The sequence below is a fragment of the Pelobates fuscus genome, chromosome 9 (genome assembly GCF_036172605.1).
Source record: "Pelobates fuscus isolate aPelFus1 chromosome 9, aPelFus1.pri, whole genome shotgun sequence".
Lineage (NCBI taxonomy): Eukaryota > Metazoa > Chordata > Amphibia > Anura > Pelobatidae > Pelobates > Pelobates fuscus.
In genome coordinates this window covers 145,861,548-145,879,796 of record NC_086325.1, presented here as the reverse complement: position 1 = coordinate 145,879,796, position 18,249 = coordinate 145,861,548, and the positions used below count along the sequence as shown (strand labels likewise).

General features: G+C 41.3%; 1 protein-coding gene across 1 annotated transcript; it reads left to right on the top strand.

The window, feature by feature from the left end:
• Window positions 1–5,529: 5,529 nt before the first annotated feature.
• Window positions 5,530–15,401, top strand: NAA10 (N-alpha-acetyltransferase 10, NatA catalytic subunit). The gene is made up of 8 exons (XM_063432669.1): window positions 5,530–5,625; window positions 6,992–7,090; window positions 9,052–9,110; window positions 11,054–11,099; window positions 11,670–11,785; window positions 12,434–12,478; window positions 12,720–12,804; window positions 14,167–15,401. The coding sequence occupies exons 1-8, from the start codon at window positions 5,605–5,607 to the stop codon at window positions 14,413–14,415; spliced, it is 720 nt and encodes a 239-aa protein (XP_063288739.1). The 5' UTR covers window positions 5,530–5,604; the 3' UTR covers window positions 14,416–15,401.
• Window positions 15,402–18,249: the final 2,848 nt, after the last annotated feature.

The window sequence follows — 18,249 nt, the reverse complement described above, 5'->3', positions numbered from 1 at the left end:
CTATAAGTTGTATCTAAAAAAAATTAATAAATGCATACATTTATCTACATACATTTTGTCTTCTCCTGGTCCTTTTGTTGAGATCTTTCAGTTGGTGAGAATATACTAATACAAGCTGTCCCTGACGTAACCTTGGCCATGCTGGATTAAGGTTGTCCTGGCCCTATGTAGAGTAACAGATCTGAGACCCCTTCATGAGCACTGGACTCTGATGTTGTCAGTGGAGTGTGTGTTGCTGTGTGTGGAAGCAGCTTGGGCTGTATATTGGAGGGAGGGTGAGTGTGGCTGAGTGTTGTGTATGTAGTGTCTGAGTGTTTGTGTTTGCACCCCCTCCTGCTTACCTTTTCATGGTGATCCACGTGCCAACTCTGCCCAATGGAAAATCTGGAACTGTTGGGTTCTGAACCATTGAGAAGTGCAAAGGAAACGTGAGGAAGCTCTTAACCCCTTAAGGACCAAACTTCTGGAATAAAAGGGAATCATGACATGTCACACATGTCATGTGTCCTTAAGGGGTTAAACTGGTCTACACCCACAGTGCTTATTCAACAATGTAAGGGGCTCAGGGCCGAGCAGGAAGATCTTTTTTGTTCACTCTGCCTCCTCACAGCCAGACCTGAAGTTCCAGGCCCCTGTTGGCATAAATTCATGCACAATATAAATTGACTCGAACACTGAGTTGGTTAAGTTACTTAACCGGTGTCCAGATATCTCCTCATTAATAAGCAGCTTACAGCTCACATTCTATGTTTGTTGTAAACTGAAATAATGTATCTATGTTGGCATGCAATTGTTTTAAGGCTTAAAACACAGCATATACAGAGTTATTTGCACTTGTGTGCCGGGTGCTGGTTATAACCACATGACTTGGACAGTCTGGTAATTCTGTGCATAAAATAAATAAAAATGAGAACTGTAAGCTCCAGCACTGAGAAGATAGGCTATCATTGATAGAGAGCGCTCACTTAATGCTCTTAGCCAATGAGCTTGACCAGCATTGCAGGGCTTCGCTCAGGGGGGCTCATGGAAGCTCTGTGTAGGAGTTTATGGCTTTTCAGAAGGCTTTGACCAGTCAGTGGACCCCAGGCAAGTTACCAAAATGTTTGTAAATGGTCTGTTGATCCTGAAGAAAGTCTCAGGAGGGAACTGAAACGTCGATCTGTGGGATTTTAATTTTCATGCATAAATAAAGATTGGAACTTCTTTCGAAGTCCGTGAGTGCTGCCATACGTTAAAGAAATATATATAAATACGCACACAGACACATCAGAGTGTTCCATGAATACAGGTCAGTTGTTCTGCTCTGGTCACATACACTGCGAGGACTCATAGTTTGGGAGTGAACAGCGGCTCAGAAGTTGCCAATTTCCGGTAATTACTTATTTTAGCCTATTTTATTAGGAGCATCTGCCCAGTGTAGTATTTTTGCATATTTTAGGCTGAGTGCTGCAACTCACTATTTCCAAACACTATGTACAAACACAATCGGGGTTATTCATAAACGTGAGAATTGATGGGAATTCAAAACGAATTTCAAACTTTAGGCCAAAGCAGCCAAATTAGAAAGGTTCTCCAAGCCTGTCCTGTTTTCGGCTTAGCTATTTTGGCTTTCGATTAGAAATTCACTTTCTATTCCATTTAAATTTCTAGCAATTCTCACTTTAGTGAATAACGCTGATAGTTTCAATCTTTCTCCTCTCCTGTCCTTCACTGGCCATCTCCATATATAACTCCATATATAACTCTACTCTTACATCTGCCTTGAACACTGCAGCGCCACTCCAAACAAGCACCCCGAGGAGGACCCGCCCCAACCATGGCATACTAAATCAACGCGCTATCTGCAAAGATGCTCCCGTTGTGCTTAACGCTCCTGGAGGAAGTCTCGTACCCAATCAGACTTTCTCCATTATAGATTCATATTGTGTTCATACAGTGCAGCCCTTGCCCTTGCCAAACAGTCCTATTTTTCCTCTCTCATTAGTTCATGTTCTCGCAACCCCAGGCGTCTCTTTGACCCCTTTAATTCTCTTCTTCGCGCTGCTGTGGCCACCCCCAAAACTAACCTTACTGCTGATAACTTTGCATGTTACTTCACTGACAAGATTGAACAGCTAAGGAAAGAATTCTCCCCTCCTTGCCTCTCTGTTTCTCAACCACACATAGATCATGCCTTTCCTACCCTTCAGACATTCTCCCCAGCTACTGACCAAGAGGTGGCTGCTCTTCTTTGCTCCTCTCGCCCCACCACTTGCCCGCTCGATCCTGTCCCATCTCACCTTATCAGATCTCTCTCCACTTGTCTCGTGCCTTCTCTAACACACATCTTCAACTGCTCACTCTCTTCTGGCATCGTCCCTGCTGACCTTAAACATGCCACTGTAGTACCTATACTAAAAAAAACATCCCTCGACCCATCCACCCTCTCTAACTACCGTCCCATATCCCTGCTCCCTTTTTCCTCAAAGCTTCTGGAAAGACTTGTCTTTACCCGTGTGTCTCATTTCCTCAATTCCAACTCTCTCCTTGACCCCCTTCAATCTGGCTTCCGCCCTCTCCACTCTACAGAGACTGCCCTTATCAAAGTTACTAACGACCTAATCACAGCTAAATCCAAAGGCCACTACTCCATACTAATTCTTCTTGACCTCTCAGCGGCCTTTGACACCGTTGATCATGCTCTCCTTCTTCAAACTCTTCAATCGCTTGGTCTCTGTGACTCTGTCCTCTCGTGGTTTACCTCTTATCTCTCCCAACGCTCATTCAGTGTCTCCTTTTCTAATGATACCTCCTCCCCCCGCCCTGTCTACTGCACCCCTACAGTCCGTAATGAACACTGCTGCTAGATTGATTTTCCTCTCTAGTCGTTTCTCTCACACCTCACCCCTCTGCCAGTCCTTACATTGGCTTCCTGTATGCTATAGGAGTCAATTCAAGGTACTAACTCACACCTATAAAGCACTGAACAACTCTAGCTCCTCTTATATCTCCTCACAGATCCATAGGTATGTCCCTTCTCGGTCTCTCCGCTCTGCCCGTGACCACCTCCTGTCCGTTGTCCGCACTCGTACGGCCAACTCGCGCTTGCAGGACTTCTCGCGGGCAGCTCCCTTCCTATGGAATAGCCTGCCTACCGCCATCAGACTCTCCCCTAGTCTTGCATCTTTTAAGAAGTGCCTTAAAACCCATCTCTTTAGGAAAGCTTATGGCCTCCAAGACTAACCCCTACCTCACATACCTGTCTCTTGCCCTCTCCTAAAGGGCAGCCCACCTTATTTGATTGCAAATTCCTGTCCTAATGTGTTTTACACCCCACCTCCTATAGAATGTAAGCTCAATTGAGCAGGGTCCTCTTCAACCTATTGTTCCTGTAAGTTTATTTGTAATTGTCCTATTTATAGCTAAATCCCCTCTCATGATATTGTAAAGCGCTACGGAATCTGTTGGCGCTATATAAATGGCAATAATAATAATAATCTTTATACAATGTTCAAAACAACAAAATGTTGATGTTTTATTAAATTCTGAAAAAATGTGATTTGTAGAAAGAAATACCAGTAAAAGTAGTTATACCAATATGAATGGAGTACCAAAACAAGGTAAAATAAATAAAAAATATTACGTGAAAAAGTCTGTGTCAGTGAAAAGAGTCAATATTGACCAGCTGAAGTAGGACAAGAAAGGTAATAAACAAGTCCAATTGAATATGGCAGAGCCATATATAATGTATTGGAATAATCTCCCCACTCTGACACATACTCCCAAATGTGAAGATCTTTCCAGTAAGGGTTTAGTCCAGCTATGGACAAGTGTAGCAATCCAAGTCCCATTGCCGTCCCTTCTGCAAATTCGCATGTAGAATATGGCGCTGGAATGCCTGGGGTAGCAGAAAATGTTGCCAGAACGCAAGTCGTAGCAGGCAGTTCCAAAGACGCTTGTGACAGTCAACACTGGGCTCCCATGTGAAGCAAAGACAAGACCCAAACATGTCCTTCCAAACCTGCATCCAATATTACATAAAGGTAGACTGGGGGTAGCCAGCCCCTGGCCCTAACAGGTTACTGTAAAGCCTGCAATATGAGAGAAATAAACCTTACAACCCGTCATATGTCAACTCATATAAAGTAATATATATTGCAAGAAAGCATATGACTATCGACATGATATTGAGAGAGATCCTGAAAGTAAATAAGTGAAAAGTATACCCTTTGCCTCTAGAAAAATACACAAATAAAACGTCAATAAAATTACTCATGTAATAAATGCAACAGACTAAATAATAAAGTCCAATAATAGTCTGTGTAGGTCCCTTTGTTCCCGATGTTTTCTGGTGTTACTCCATGATCAAATAAAATATGAAAATGAAAAGAAAAAAAGGGGGTAAATTAGTGATACACTATTTCACTACAAAAAGGGAATCCTTTGTACAAATAAGAATATTAATAAATTGACTTTATTTGAATCTTAGCTGGAAGCTAAGTATCAATGTAAAAAACTTCACATAAATTAAAATTGGAATTAAAACAAACTCCAGATATCTTTAAATAAATAATAGTAGGGCTTCGTTACGGTATGCCTACTAGTTAGTACAGAAAGTGCTGGGTGCAGACCTTATGCTGTTCTCGGCGTCCCGAAATCAGCAGTTCAGATGTTGGTTTGCTGGTAACAGCATAACCAGCTGACAGCAGCCACGTGAAAAAAATTTAATCTGAAAAATATAAAATGGGGGCATACATAGGGTTCAAGTAATAACGTATTTCTTATAACAAGCAATGTCATAATTTACCCACTCTATAATCAGAGTGCATACAAATGTAAGACTGTTATTAAAGCGGCACTATGACAGTTTGAGAACAGTCAGCCAATGAATGTGACCGGATCACTCGCTTCTGACTTTGGAATCTATAACCCAGCTGAAGAGGAGCCTTAGACCCGGGCAGGGCCCCAGGTAAGAGACCAACGCGGTACTAAATGCTAACCACTACCGTTACAGCGAGATTTAGTGACCATGATCCCAGGACATACTTGAAAACAAGAGAAATCTCAATGTATCTTTCCTGGTAGAATATTTTATAAATAAATAAATGATGCTTGAAGTAACATTTTTTTTACATTTTAATATTGTATATGCAAACATTTTGTTTGAGCAGGGCCGTCAACACCCAGTTTCTGTGCGTCCAACTCGCCTTGTTGCAAATACGTGTCTGTAAGTCCACCCATTGCACAGCGCTACGGTATTTGTTGGCGCTTTATAAATAATAATAATACTATATAAATTATTAACAGTGGCTGTAATTGATAACACCTGATCCTGCCATTGGGAATACAATGCTGCACACAGCCTAGAAATGCTATTGGTTTCCTGCTGTGTCAATCAAACAAATCCCGTTCACACGGGTACTGTGATTGGGTAATATGCTATCACACTGATACAAGCACTCTGATTGGTCGACAAGAAGGAAAGAGCTACTGACCAATAACGCTCTTGTTCCTGGAACGCAAGCGGCTCTGCGCTGATTGGCTGCCTTGCTGACTGCGTCAGACCGGGTCGGGAGAGCGTCTGCGCATGCGCCAGGCTGAGCGTGTAACCCTGAGAGCAGCACCATGAATATCCGGAACGCACGGGTAACCGGGGCCGCGGGGGGTTATGGGACACCGCGAGGGGGGCAGTGGGCTAGTTACCGGGCTTGGAAAGGCTGTCTGCGGGGAAACATTCGGGTCATACAGCCGGAAACACCCTCCCCTTCACACTTTCATGGGCTCTATCAGTGGGAGCATGGCAGCCTCTCCCAGAATGCAGAGCGGCTAGCTTAGTCTAGCTGCTATTATATGCCTCATGACAGCCCTTCTAATGGCTGCCTTTCCCAGAATGCTTTGGGGTTGGCTTAGTGAAATTGCTATTAAATGCTTAAAGGGACACTATAGTCACCCAGACCACTTCAGCACAATGAAGTGGTCTGGGTGCCAGGTCCCCCAGGTTTTAACCCTTCACATGTAAACGTAGCAGTTTCAGAGAAACGGCTATGTTTACATTGCAGGGTTAATCCAGCCTCTAGTGGCTGTCTTCCTGGCAGCCGCTAGAGGCACTTCCGCGAGGCATCCAGCGTGCAGAACGTCCATAGGAAAGCATTGAGAAAAGCTTTCCTATGGACTGTTCGAATGCGCGTGCGGCTCTTGCCACGCATGCGCATTCCGCTCCACTCGGGAGCTGACGGCGGGGGAGGAGAAATCTGGAGCGCTGGATTATGGTAAGTGGCTGAAGGGGGACCTAAGGGTTATATAGTGTCAGGAAAACAAGTTTGTTTTCCTTGCACTATAGTGATCCTTTAATAACAGTCCTGATCATGTTGTAATGTGGAAGCCCCCATACTGCATTTTTTTTTTTCTTTAGAGAAAAGGCGCATCAGATGCGATATGATAACACTATACAAATATATATACAGGGTCAGTCCAAAGCGCTATGTGCTAACCTGTAAATTAGCAGGAATATACAACAGACAAGAAGTCGCCCAGTGAGACTGGAAGAAAGGTGTTTTCGCCTACACCAGGGGAAAGGAGATTATTTACAATAAGTACAGTAAAGATGTGGAATTCTCTGCCTAAATAGATTGTCTTATCAGATTCTATAGATCTTTTATCTACATAAACAGAATATTCAATGATATAATAATCAGGTCCCCAATACTTCTCCATGAAGAGCATTGGATTAAACATCGGCAGAGGAGGCAATGCCTCCTCTGTGACATTGTAAGAGCCTGAATCGTAAGGAGCGCCAAGGGAACCTCAGTGCTCGAAAAATGTATTATTATTTTATTTTCCCAATATAGAGATTTGGATTCATAGCACAATAGTGTTCCTTTTCAAATTGCTTCACTTTAAAACAATGTGAGTTACTTACTTGATGTAAGGTGTGCCTCTCGCCATTCTTATAATGCAGCTGAAATTATGCAAATTGCCTTCTAACCTGTTTTACTTCTTTTTGCTTGTGCAGCCAGAAGACCTTATGAATATGCAACACTGCAATCTGCTGTGTTTGCCTGAAAATTACCAAATGAAATATTACTTTTACCATGGACTCTCCTGGCCACAGGTGTGTAGATAAAGACAAACACAAACAAATAACTGCAGCATGATTTCAGAGCAGTAAATATTCTGTCAATTAATGGAGTTGATCGTCACGCTTGTATTAACATATCCTTTAATGTTTTACTTAAAATTAGTGTCACACATGCTCGTGGCACAGTAAGTCTTAGATTAAATTGTGTGGAATTCACTGACTGCCAGGGGACAACTGGGCTTCTGATGTAAACTAGGAGAGGTATTAGCAGTAGAAAGAGGGAAGTGCTCATGCTATTGTACAGAACACTGGTGAGACCTCACTTGGAGTACTGTACACAGTACTGGAGACCATATCTTCAGAAGGATATTGATACCTTAGAGAGAGTTCAAAGAAGGGCTACTAAACTGGTTCATGGATTGCAGGATAAAAGATAAAACTTACCAGGAAAGGTTAAAGGATCTTAACATGTATAGCTTGAAGGAAAGACGAGACAGGGGGGGATATGATAGAAACATTTAAATACATAAAGGGAATCAACACAGTAAAGGAGGAGACTATATTTAAAAGAAGAAAAACTACCACAACAAGAGGACATAGTCTTAAAGGGACACTGTAGGCACCCAGACCACTTCTGCCCATTGGAGTGGTCTGGGTGCCACTCCCACTACCCTTAACCCTGCAAGTGTAATTATTGCAGTTTTTTATAAACTGCAATAATTACCTTGCAGGGTTAAGTCCTCCCCTAGTGGCTGTCTAGTCTATAAGACAGCCACTAGGGGGAACTTCCTGCTCTATAGCACAGGTTTTCTGTGCTAGAGCGTCGCTGGACGTCCTCACGCTGTGTGAGGACCTCCAGCGTCGCTCAATTCCCCATAGGAAAACATTGAAAATCGTTTTCAATGCTTTCCTATGGGGTGCGCTAATGCGCATGCGCGGCATTGCCGCGCATGTGTATTAGGTCTCTTCGGCCAGTGGGCGGGATCAGTCTCGCCCACCGGCCGACGTAGGCAGAAGGTGGAGCGACGTGGGACATGTCGCTGCCTCAGGTAAGTCACTGAAGGGGTTTTCACCCCTTCAGCAACTGGGGATTGGGGGGTGGGAGGGAGAGGAATCCTGCAGTGCCAGGAAAACGGATTGTTTTCCTTGCACTGGAGATTCCCTTTAAATTAGAGGGGCAAAGGTTTAAAAATAATACCAGGAAGTATTACTTTACTGAGAGGGTAGTGGATGTATGGAATAGCCTTCCATCTGAAGTGGTAGAGGTTAACACAGTAAAGGAGTTTAAGCATGCGTGGGATAAGCATAAGGCTATCCTAACTATAAGATAAGGCCAGGGACTAATGAAAGTATTTAGAAAACTGGGCAGACTAGATGGGCCGAATGGTTCTTATCTGCTGTCACATTCTATGTTTCTATGTAAAATAAGCACAGTTTAGAATTTAAAAAAACAATAATTCAACCCATGCCCAATATTTTCATTTAAAGGGACACTGTAGGCACCCAGACCACTTCAGCCCATTGAAGTAGTCTGGATGCCAAATCCCATCACCCTTAACCCTGAGCATGTAATTATTGCAGTTTTTATAAACTGCAATAATTACCTTGCAGGGTTAAGTCCTCCTCTAGTGGCTGTCTAGCAGTCATCTAAGAATCCAGAAGTCCCTCTAGTGGCTGAGTTAGGTCATCTAAACGACGCTGGATGTCCTCATGCTATGCATGAGGACATCCAGCGTCGCCGAATTCTCCATACGAAAGCATTGAATAATGCTTTCCTATTGGAATATCCTAATGCGAGTGTGGCCATTGCCGTGCATGCGTATGGGGTCTCCGGCGGCGGGGGAGGAGCGTGGGACCCAGGTAAGTGACAGAAGGGGTTATTAAACGAGTTTGTTTTCCTGGCACTATAGTTTCCCTTTAAGACAGAACTGTCACATCTTTTTTGGAACTCAGTTGCTAACTAAAAGTAACTTTCTTTTTTTTCCCTTTCACAGCTGTCTTACATCGCAGAAGATGAAAATGGTAAAATAGTTGGTTATGTCCTAGCAAAAATGTAAGTTATCTTTAAATATTATGCATCTATAAAAAGCTCAGCATGTACAATTTATAACTGGGTTACAGACTGATATCAAATTAACTTTACACAAAACATGTTAAAGGATCACTATGGTGTCAGGAAAACAAAGCGTTTTTTCTGACACTATAGTGCTCTGAGGGTTCCCCGCACCCTCAGGGTCCCCCTCCCGTGGCGCTGAAGGGGTTAAAACCCCTTCAGCGGCTTACTTTATTCAAGCGCCAGGCTCCCACGGCGTTGGTGACCTCTCCTCCTCAGCCGTCGTCAGCGAAGCCGAATGCGCTTGCGCGGCAAGTGCCGCGCGCCCATTCTTCAAGCTGTCAATAGGAAAGCATTTCTCAATGCATTCCTATGGATGCTCTGCGCGATGGGGGCATAATATGCCTCCAGCGTCGCAGTTGCACCTCTAGTGGCTGTCTGAAAGACAGCCACTAAAGGCTGGCTTAACCCCAAATGTAAACATAGCAGTTTCTCTGAAACTGCTATGTTTGCATCGAAGGGTTAAAATCTGAGGGACATTGCACCCAGACCACTTCATTGAGCTGAAGTGGTCTGGGTGACTATAGTGTCCCTTTAAATCTTATGTTCCTGAACTTTTATTGGCTATGGGGTCAGGACATGGGTAAGGCAACAAAGAAACTAATCTTTTTTAAAAAGTGATTAAAGGTTAGGATGGGGGGCTTTTAATCAGGATGAAAGCGAAAGCATGTAACTTGCACTTTGAAATCCGTGCTTGTATTCACTCCTATATTACACAATGCTTTTTAAGGCATTTGTTCATTCAGTAATTTCCTGCATTTACTATTTCAACTTGCTCCTCATTGACTTTCCCAGTACCTGTATTTCGCCACTACAATCTTTAAAGGGACACTCCTGGCACCCAGACCACTTATGCCCATTGGAGTAGTCTGGGTGCCAACTCCCACTACTCTTAACCCTGCAAGTGTAATTATTGCAGTTTTTTATAAACTGCAATAATTACCTTGCAGGGTTAATTCCACCTCTAGTGGATGTCTACTAGACAGCCATAGAGGGCACTTCCTGATTCCTAGCACAGGAAACCTGTGCTAGAGCGTCGCTGGACATCCTCACGCTGTGTGAGGACCTCCAGCGTCGCTCATTTCCCCATAAGAAAGCATTGAAATTCATTTTCAATGCTTTCCTATGGGGAGCACTAATGCGCCATGAGCATTAGGTCTCCTCGGCAGGTGGGCAGGATCATTCTCGCCCACCGGCCGACGGAGTCAGAAGGAGGAGCAGCGCGGAGGAGGAAGCAGCGACGAGGGAAATCGTCGCTGCCTCAGGTAAGTTACTGAAGGGGTTTTTACCCCTTCAGCAACCGGGGATTGGGGGGTGGGAGGGAGAGGGAACCTGCAGTTTTCCTGGCACTGGAGTTTCCCTTTAATGAATACTGCTTCTTAATCCCTTGGATGGAACAGATAATTGGGTTGCCATGTCGTCTTGGTGCCTCCCTACTGATAGGAACAGGAAGATCAGGACAAAAATGTTCTCTGAAATAGCCATGCCATCCCCAGTGCAGTGGAGGCCCCTTTGCTACTAGGAGGAGACTGAGGTGTTTTGAAAAATATATCTTAATGTTTGCAGACTGGGTCTCTGAAATAATATCCAGTTGTGGAATGCTAACTCTTCGTACCAAATCTGGTTCCTTGTCAAAATAAGAGTAAAAGCCAATGGGGTATATAGTTTTCCTGTTTGGTTAGAGCTGGGCAATTCAGAGACTTCCTACCTCTGGGCTACAACAGACGTAGACAAGCTTCAGTCTCATGACAAGTTCACTTTGATGGCTTTTTCACACATTTTGTGCTTTTAACAAAAAAATCTATAAATGTTTACAGAAGTGCCTTTCAGCAACATTAAAAAAAATCTCCACAATACAGTATGTTTTGGGTTCTTCTCCCTAGGGAAGAAGATCCAGACGATGTGCCTCATGGTCATATTACTTCTCTGGTATGTATTTTATTTACTTTTTCCATATTTTTTGTATATTTTAGTTACCGTATTAGTCCAGTAATGTAGACGCAAAATAGTGACCTATTGCAGAATCTCTTAATAGCTTTTATTTATTTAATTTTTTTTATTTATTGCACTAATAGAAATTTGTAGTGACGAGCTTTTGGGAATTCCTTGCTTTATCAAGTCTAAGGTATTTTACTTAAAAGGGGCAATATAGTCAGCAGAACCACTACAGCTTGATATAGTGGTTCTGGTGTCTGTAGCCTGTTCCTGCAGGCTTTCTAATGTAAACACTGCCTTCTCAGTGTTCAGTGTCCATTGCTAAGGGCACATGCAGAAGTGCATAGTGAAGTCTGAAACACAATGCCTGTTGGTGCTCATTTGCATGTCAAGCTGGTATATTTGTGGAAGCATGATTTCTGCAAGTGACACAACAGTAATCTTTCCACTTTGTTCAAAGTAAATGAGATCTGTCGTTTTGTATCCTATGACTGTGCTGTTGATTCATGATTGATTGCAGAGGATTTTGAAAAACTGATGACCCTGCATTGTTTTTCATTGCAGGCAGTGAAACGTTCGCACAGAAGACTTGGCTTGGCTCAAAAGTTGATGGACCAAGCATCGCGGGCCATGATCGAGAACTTCAATGCAAAATATGTTTCCCTGCATGTACGCAAAAGGTCTGTGCCTAATGCAGTTCAACACGTTTGTCAGTTTTTTATTTTTCATTGTCAAAACCATGCTTCCCTTAAAGCTAAATAACCCCTTGCAAATCAGTATCTGTGTTAGTGTGGATTGTTCTTATTTTGCATTTGCAGCTCTATACAGCCCTACATCTTGTAAATGATTGGGGCAATATGATTCTATGCTGTGTAGAATCTTTAGACGCTAATTTGTTATTGTGTATTTTGTCACTGGTCCCAAAGGTCGTTGAAGAGTGCCATTCTCTAGCACTGGAAAATATGACCACTGCAGCGGGTGTGCACTCTTCTGTCTTCAAATGTGGCGTATAGTATCCCCGCAATAAAACACTTTGAAGTGTGTGCTCCAATTTACTGTGTCTGTCATCTTATAGTATGCAACGCAAGCTTCAGATAAGTATTCGTTAGTTTGTGTATTGCTGGTGTTTTGACTTTCACATGTATACATTTTGTGCCTACTTGAAGTTGACTTTGTCTTTCATGTGTATTACGGTTGGTAGCATTAATTGCTCTTATAATTCTGTGTCAATGGCCTTACACTTTTTTTGTTCTTTTTCTCTTGCAGTACAGTAGAATTTTTTAAATTTTTATTACTTTCTAATATCTTTTTGTTTCTTGTGATTTAAGCAATCGAGCAGCTCTGCATCTATATTCCAACACGTTGAACTTCCAGTGAGTATTGAATTACTGTTCATGTGATCATGTCAGATTTAGGCTTTATTAAAAGTAATACTAAAAAATTTCATAATGGATTGTCAGACCACTACTTGAGTCAGTCAGTAACAGAACAAGCACCAAATAAATGATCAAAATGTTTTCTCCTCAACACTGTCAGCTTGAAAGGTGTAACTAAGGGAAGTGAGCTTAAACTGGGTAATTCATTACTAAAATACAAATTCTATCTGGTTTACAGAATAAGCGAGGTGGAGCCAAAATACTATGCTGATGGGGAAGACGCTTATGCAATGAAGAGGGATCTGACCCAAATGGCTGATGAGGTTTGTGTGCTGCCATAGGCTATATTTTGTAGACAGACTGGAAATAAGTTACTTTTTAATTTTTTTTATTAGTATTCCATATTTGTGTAACATTTTAGAAGATAAACCCTCAACTAGATGTTAAGATTGCTTTTGAAGGGCTATTCTAATGAGAACAATCTATGCACCATGACCACAGCCACCTGTAGAGGCTATTGTGCCAGAATTCCCCTAGCCCCATCTAACAGTCAAACTGTTTACGAATGATTACCATGGCTTCCCTTGTGAGTTCTGAACCTGCCTCCGGTTTTGAGGGGGAGGGGGGGGGGGGGGGGGGGGGAATACTGACTGGTGACAACTTTGTTGATAAACTGCAAGCAAAGAAAAACGCTATAAAATAGTGGGGGAAACTGACAAATTAAAACAACTTAAATTGTATTATAATCCATAAACCTTTACCTATATTCCTAAAATGAGTGCTAAAACCAACAATAGAGGAATACCTATTTGTGCATAGAAGTCCAGAAATACCCATTGTGTTTCAAATTCCTACTAGATTGAACACTACACTGGTTAGTATCCAATAAAATGGTCCAAAGATATTAAATGTAATCTGAGCACTGTATCGCCGGACCCCCAGGACATGCAGTTCCGGGCACTGGGCAGACAGTCTGTTTTGGCATTGAGGCCTGCCGTTGGCTATTGGACAAAGGACCGTGTTAAGGGGCAGAGAGTGTGCATGCTATAGTTCCAGCACTTGCAGACCTCAAAACCGGAATCCGCGGTCTGACGCTCTCTACTGAGTCAGAGCGCATTGCAGATTGGCAGCATGCACTCTGACTCAGTGCTGGTACCACAAGGAGCAGAATTGGAGATCAAGGTCTGCGGCATGTGCTGAATGTATTGGATCCAGATTTGGCTGAAGGATTGGTGAGATTAAGAGATCCAGCACACACCACACACACAACATGCAGCTGGCACACACCAGACACATGTGCTTCCAACATACAGCCAGATGCAAATGTGCACGTGCACACACCAGACACTTGCACAACATGCAGCTGGCACACACCATTGTCTGTTGTGACTACAGCTGAGTTGAAGTGTTTTTCCACATCAGCTACTTTGGCCTCATTATTTTCCTTTTTTTTTTTTTCAGTTATCTGGGAAGATTCTGAGTTTAGTAAATAACAATGCCAATCTACAGGTCTAAGCAGGGTCTGCAATCTTTCTAACAAGAAGATTGTTAGGACGTACAAGTACCTTTTTAAAATGTAATTATTTATTATCTCTGCACCCCTGCTTAGCTTATAATGGCATATCAGATGTATTTTTTTTTTTTTTACAAGTTATTTTGTATATAATTTCTGTATTCTTCTACAGCAATTAAGAAAGCATTTGGAAGTCAAAGATAAGAGTCGTTCCCAGCCGTTAAGTTCGATTGAGAATAAGTCTGATAACCGGTCTGCACATGTTGGCGAATGCTGCCGAGATGAAAAATGTCTAGGAAATGCTGTGAAAAAGGAAGGAACGGAGGACAGTGGTGACAGCAAAGACGTCAGCGAAGTTAGCGAGGCCACTGAAAGCACGGATGTGAAAGACAGCTCTGAGGCTTCTGACTCTGCTTCCTAAAGAGAGACTGAATTTTTTTTTTTCCGCTACATCTTAAATAAATTCATCACCCGGGAGGAATCCTTTTTCTAGACTCCCACACCTTTTGTGGTGTGGGGTTCTAAATTCATTCAGTGCTAGCAGGACCTGACTTTGGGAGACCCCCATTTGAAGAACCATTCTGGGAATTAAAGTAAAATGAAGTGCCCTCGTTTTAATTTTGAGTCCTACATTACCACCTTTACAGCTAGTGGTGTTCTTATTTCTGACACCAATTTTAGCAGTGCTGGTGTTTTTATTGTATCCATATCAGATATGAGGTTGACAACTTTGGCTAATCGTGTAGGGTTATAGAAGTAAATGTGGTATAAATATTGCTTTTCCAGTGAAAGAAAGTTTAGATAATTTAGAATGTCTATCCGGACCTTGTGGGAGAAATTGGGAATTTCAAGAGGAATTGTCACTACTCTGGAGCTGACATCATTGAATAAAATGCAGAAAATTGCCTATAACTCGTGTTAACATCCTTGTCATGAGTTGATCCACTTTATATTAAAGATTTAGAAAAGGACAAAATCCAGTTCAAACAAGGCAAAGCCAGGTTAAACATTGAAAATGAAGAGGAGAAGTATGTCTTTTCTCTGTATGCTTTGCTGACTGCCATATACAAAGAACAGACATAGGGAGAAGTAAATATATAAAATCCTATGATGTGGCAGTTGTCTTTTGGGGTTTGTGCTTGACAATGCACGTTACAGAACTGCACATATTTTTCTGATCAACAGCACTTGCATGGTATTCTGGCATCTCTAACACCAAGATAAGTTACAATCTGCCTTAAAGACTTGAATATGAGATTGGGGTAGAGTTCTTATTTTATCACTTTAACTCTATGTAGCAAAATTATCTGTGAACTTCAAATACAATATGTCAACTGTTAAAACACGCTTTCTTTTACAGAAAGTGAAAACGTCTCATAGGAAATAATAAAACCAAGTATACTGCAACTCTTGACAAACTGTTGACTTAATTTTCCTCTTAAAAGTATTCCACACATTCTATTCCTACCGTAGACTTTTAGGGCAATTGTAACACTTCAATGTGCAAATTTCTCAAATGGGCAACACATTAAAATATAATGGAAATATAGCTTGAATTGTGACTGCTTTATATTTTTTTTTTTTTAAATGTCTCTTCTGAAATGCAGCCATGTAATATATAAAAAGGGGGGGGGGATACAGTTCAGTGTCCGTTGGCTGAAAATGTTTACTTTAAAGGGACATGTCATGATTAACATGAATCCTCATTTTAACTGTACACTGTGCTTCCCAGGTTACTATAAAATGATAGATGAAAGTATTTAGCATTCCATTTTCATCTTTCTCATTATGCTGTGAATTACTGTCTGCATAGTTTTTGGGGTTCCTGCAAGCACTATAATCCTTCCATTTAGGTGAACGTAGGAGCAGTGGTGTACTTTGGATTTGTGCTGCCCTAGGCACGACTAAACTCGGGCACCCCCCCAATCTAAATTTGCCCCCCCCCCCCCCCAATTGGTTTCAAGGCCATTTTTTTTTGACTGACAGACACATGCCCTTATTGATACATGCACTGATATACACTCACTGACAGATACAGTCATTGGCACGCACTGTTTAACCAACACACACTTTCACTGACAGACACACACTCACAGGCACACCCATTCTCACTCACAGACACACACTGACAGCTACATTCATTCACTCACTCACAGTAAGGTGGGCAGCCCCAGAACACAAGGCAAACAAGGCCTTTTTCTGGAAGTTTTGGGTGGATTTTTTTTGGCGCCCCTCCCTGAAAGTGCCGCCGTTGGCAAATGCCTTGTGGTAAATACATGCCTGCGTAGGAGTAGTTTTGTTTGATACACTGACTGACTTGGCAACATTTCATTCCAAAAAGGGTAGTTTCTCTAGCCTTAAATCAGTAGGTTACAAAATGCAATACATAGAGGGATATTTATCATTAAAAAGTGAGTTAAATTGTGTTATTTGCATCCTATTTATTAAAATGTTCTAAAAGTAATCTAAACAATGGTTTTCTTGATCGCAAATTCTTCCAGGTTTTGTAGAAATCTTCTTTCAGAAGACCACCAAAGATTTAATTGGTGGAAAAAATTGAAACACAGCACTTTTCTGTACAAAATGTTCTGTCTGAAAAGTGGTGGAAAGAACGAGAAAACTGTAGTGTAGCCCAAGAAATGGTGTACTTTAAAAAAAAAAAAAAAAAAGTTTAAATGACATTCAAACGAAGGAACAAATGCAAAAACCTGACTAATTGTGTTAAATTAGGCATAAAAGTGTCAGCAATACTTTGATAAGTCTCCCTCAAAGTATGTAAAACAGATTACAAAATGCGAAGCACATACAAGAATCCAAAATGGATCCGTGAAAATCCAGAGAAAAATATAAATGTAGGTTGGCACTCTAACCTACAGAAGGGTGCTGGTATCAGGTTTACCCACAAAAAAAAGAATACCGCACTCCAAAATGTTGCTCAAAAAAAATCAAAAAGTATTTAATGGATAGTGTAAACAAAAAAGACAATAAATTAGTGCATCACTTCACATGAAAATTCATCTATGTACACAATTGGTCAGAAAAACCTGAATTCATATTATATACAGTATTTACTGTACAAGTTGAGTTTATATTCTGTACCGCATATATAAAGATCCAAAAACAACAATAGTTCATCCGAAAGACGATTATGAAAAATTATGTACAAAAATCGGAACATTCATCAAAAACTATTTTTTGAAGAGTTCATTAAACCTGGATCCTGGGCGTATTATGGATCAAAGTTAAGTGAAATATGCTTGTGATACATCCTACCATACTCCGTACTAATTATAAGGAATATAGTTCGTACTGCCTAAAATGGGGGGGGGGGGGCTGCATGCTTGGGATCATCCTCCCTTCAATCTATAGTTACGATGTTATGTTTTTCTCTTGTTCTGGGTTACAGCTGTATCTCTCTGTTTTTGTGATATAGAGTGTGCACAAATGTGTTTCAGCTGGTACAAATGAATCAATTAAATGCCCTTTTAATCTGCATTTAAATTTATCTATTTGGTTCGTTCGTACTGGCTGAAACACATTTATGTGCAATTCTAGTTCTAAAACTTTTTTTTCTGTAGGGAACAAAATAAGAAAATTGTGGAGGGTGTTGGTTTAGAAACCCTTTCCTCGTTTGTAAAATTAACTTAGTGATCCGTTCTTCAAAATTCCAATTGTGAAATATATCTTCTATCTACCGGGGTAAGCAACCATGATAAAATAAATGACTTACTGTAAACTATTCACCCTGATGTTCCGCCCAATAAAGATCAACATTTTGCTCCCAAAACAGAGCGTATGATAAACTGCATTAGAATGTGGGGCATTGTATGAAGGGGACAATGGGGTTTGGGAAATAGGAGAGCGGTCACAAGATGGAATAACTGAGTAGGCTGAAGGCTGTATTCAACACAAACTGGGTTATTATCAGAAATTTTTAAAAATGAGGGCAAAATAACCGCACTGAACATTTCTTTTAGTTTTTTTACCTACAATTTTTCATTTTAAATGCCCAATAATTCACAAAGTGCAAGAAAAGAGAGAAGTTAAACCATTAATCTGGCATCAACAAAAAACATTGACAGCTTTTCATCTTATCTTGTTATATTTTTTATTATATACTTTGCATAATACCAGATTATTGGCTGAAATGCACCAAACCTCCATTCCTCTCCCTACAACTTAAAAAAAAAAAATAACAAAAAAACTAAGTACTGAGACACCTTAGAATTGCACTGTGTATGGCTGGGCTTAGCCC

Excerpts from the sequence above, each read along its gene's own strand:
- NAA10 (XM_063432669.1), top strand. The coding sequence starts at position 5,605 with ATGAATATCCGGAACGCACGG. Across the intron at positions 7,091-9,051 it reads ATGGACTCTCCTGGCCACAG|CTGTCTTACATCGCAGAAGA; the intron begins GTGTGTAGATAA and ends TCCCTTTCACAG. Across the intron at positions 9,111-11,053 it reads GGTTATGTCCTAGCAAAAAT|GGAAGAAGATCCAGACGATG; the intron begins GTAAGTTATCTT and ends TCTTCTCCCTAG.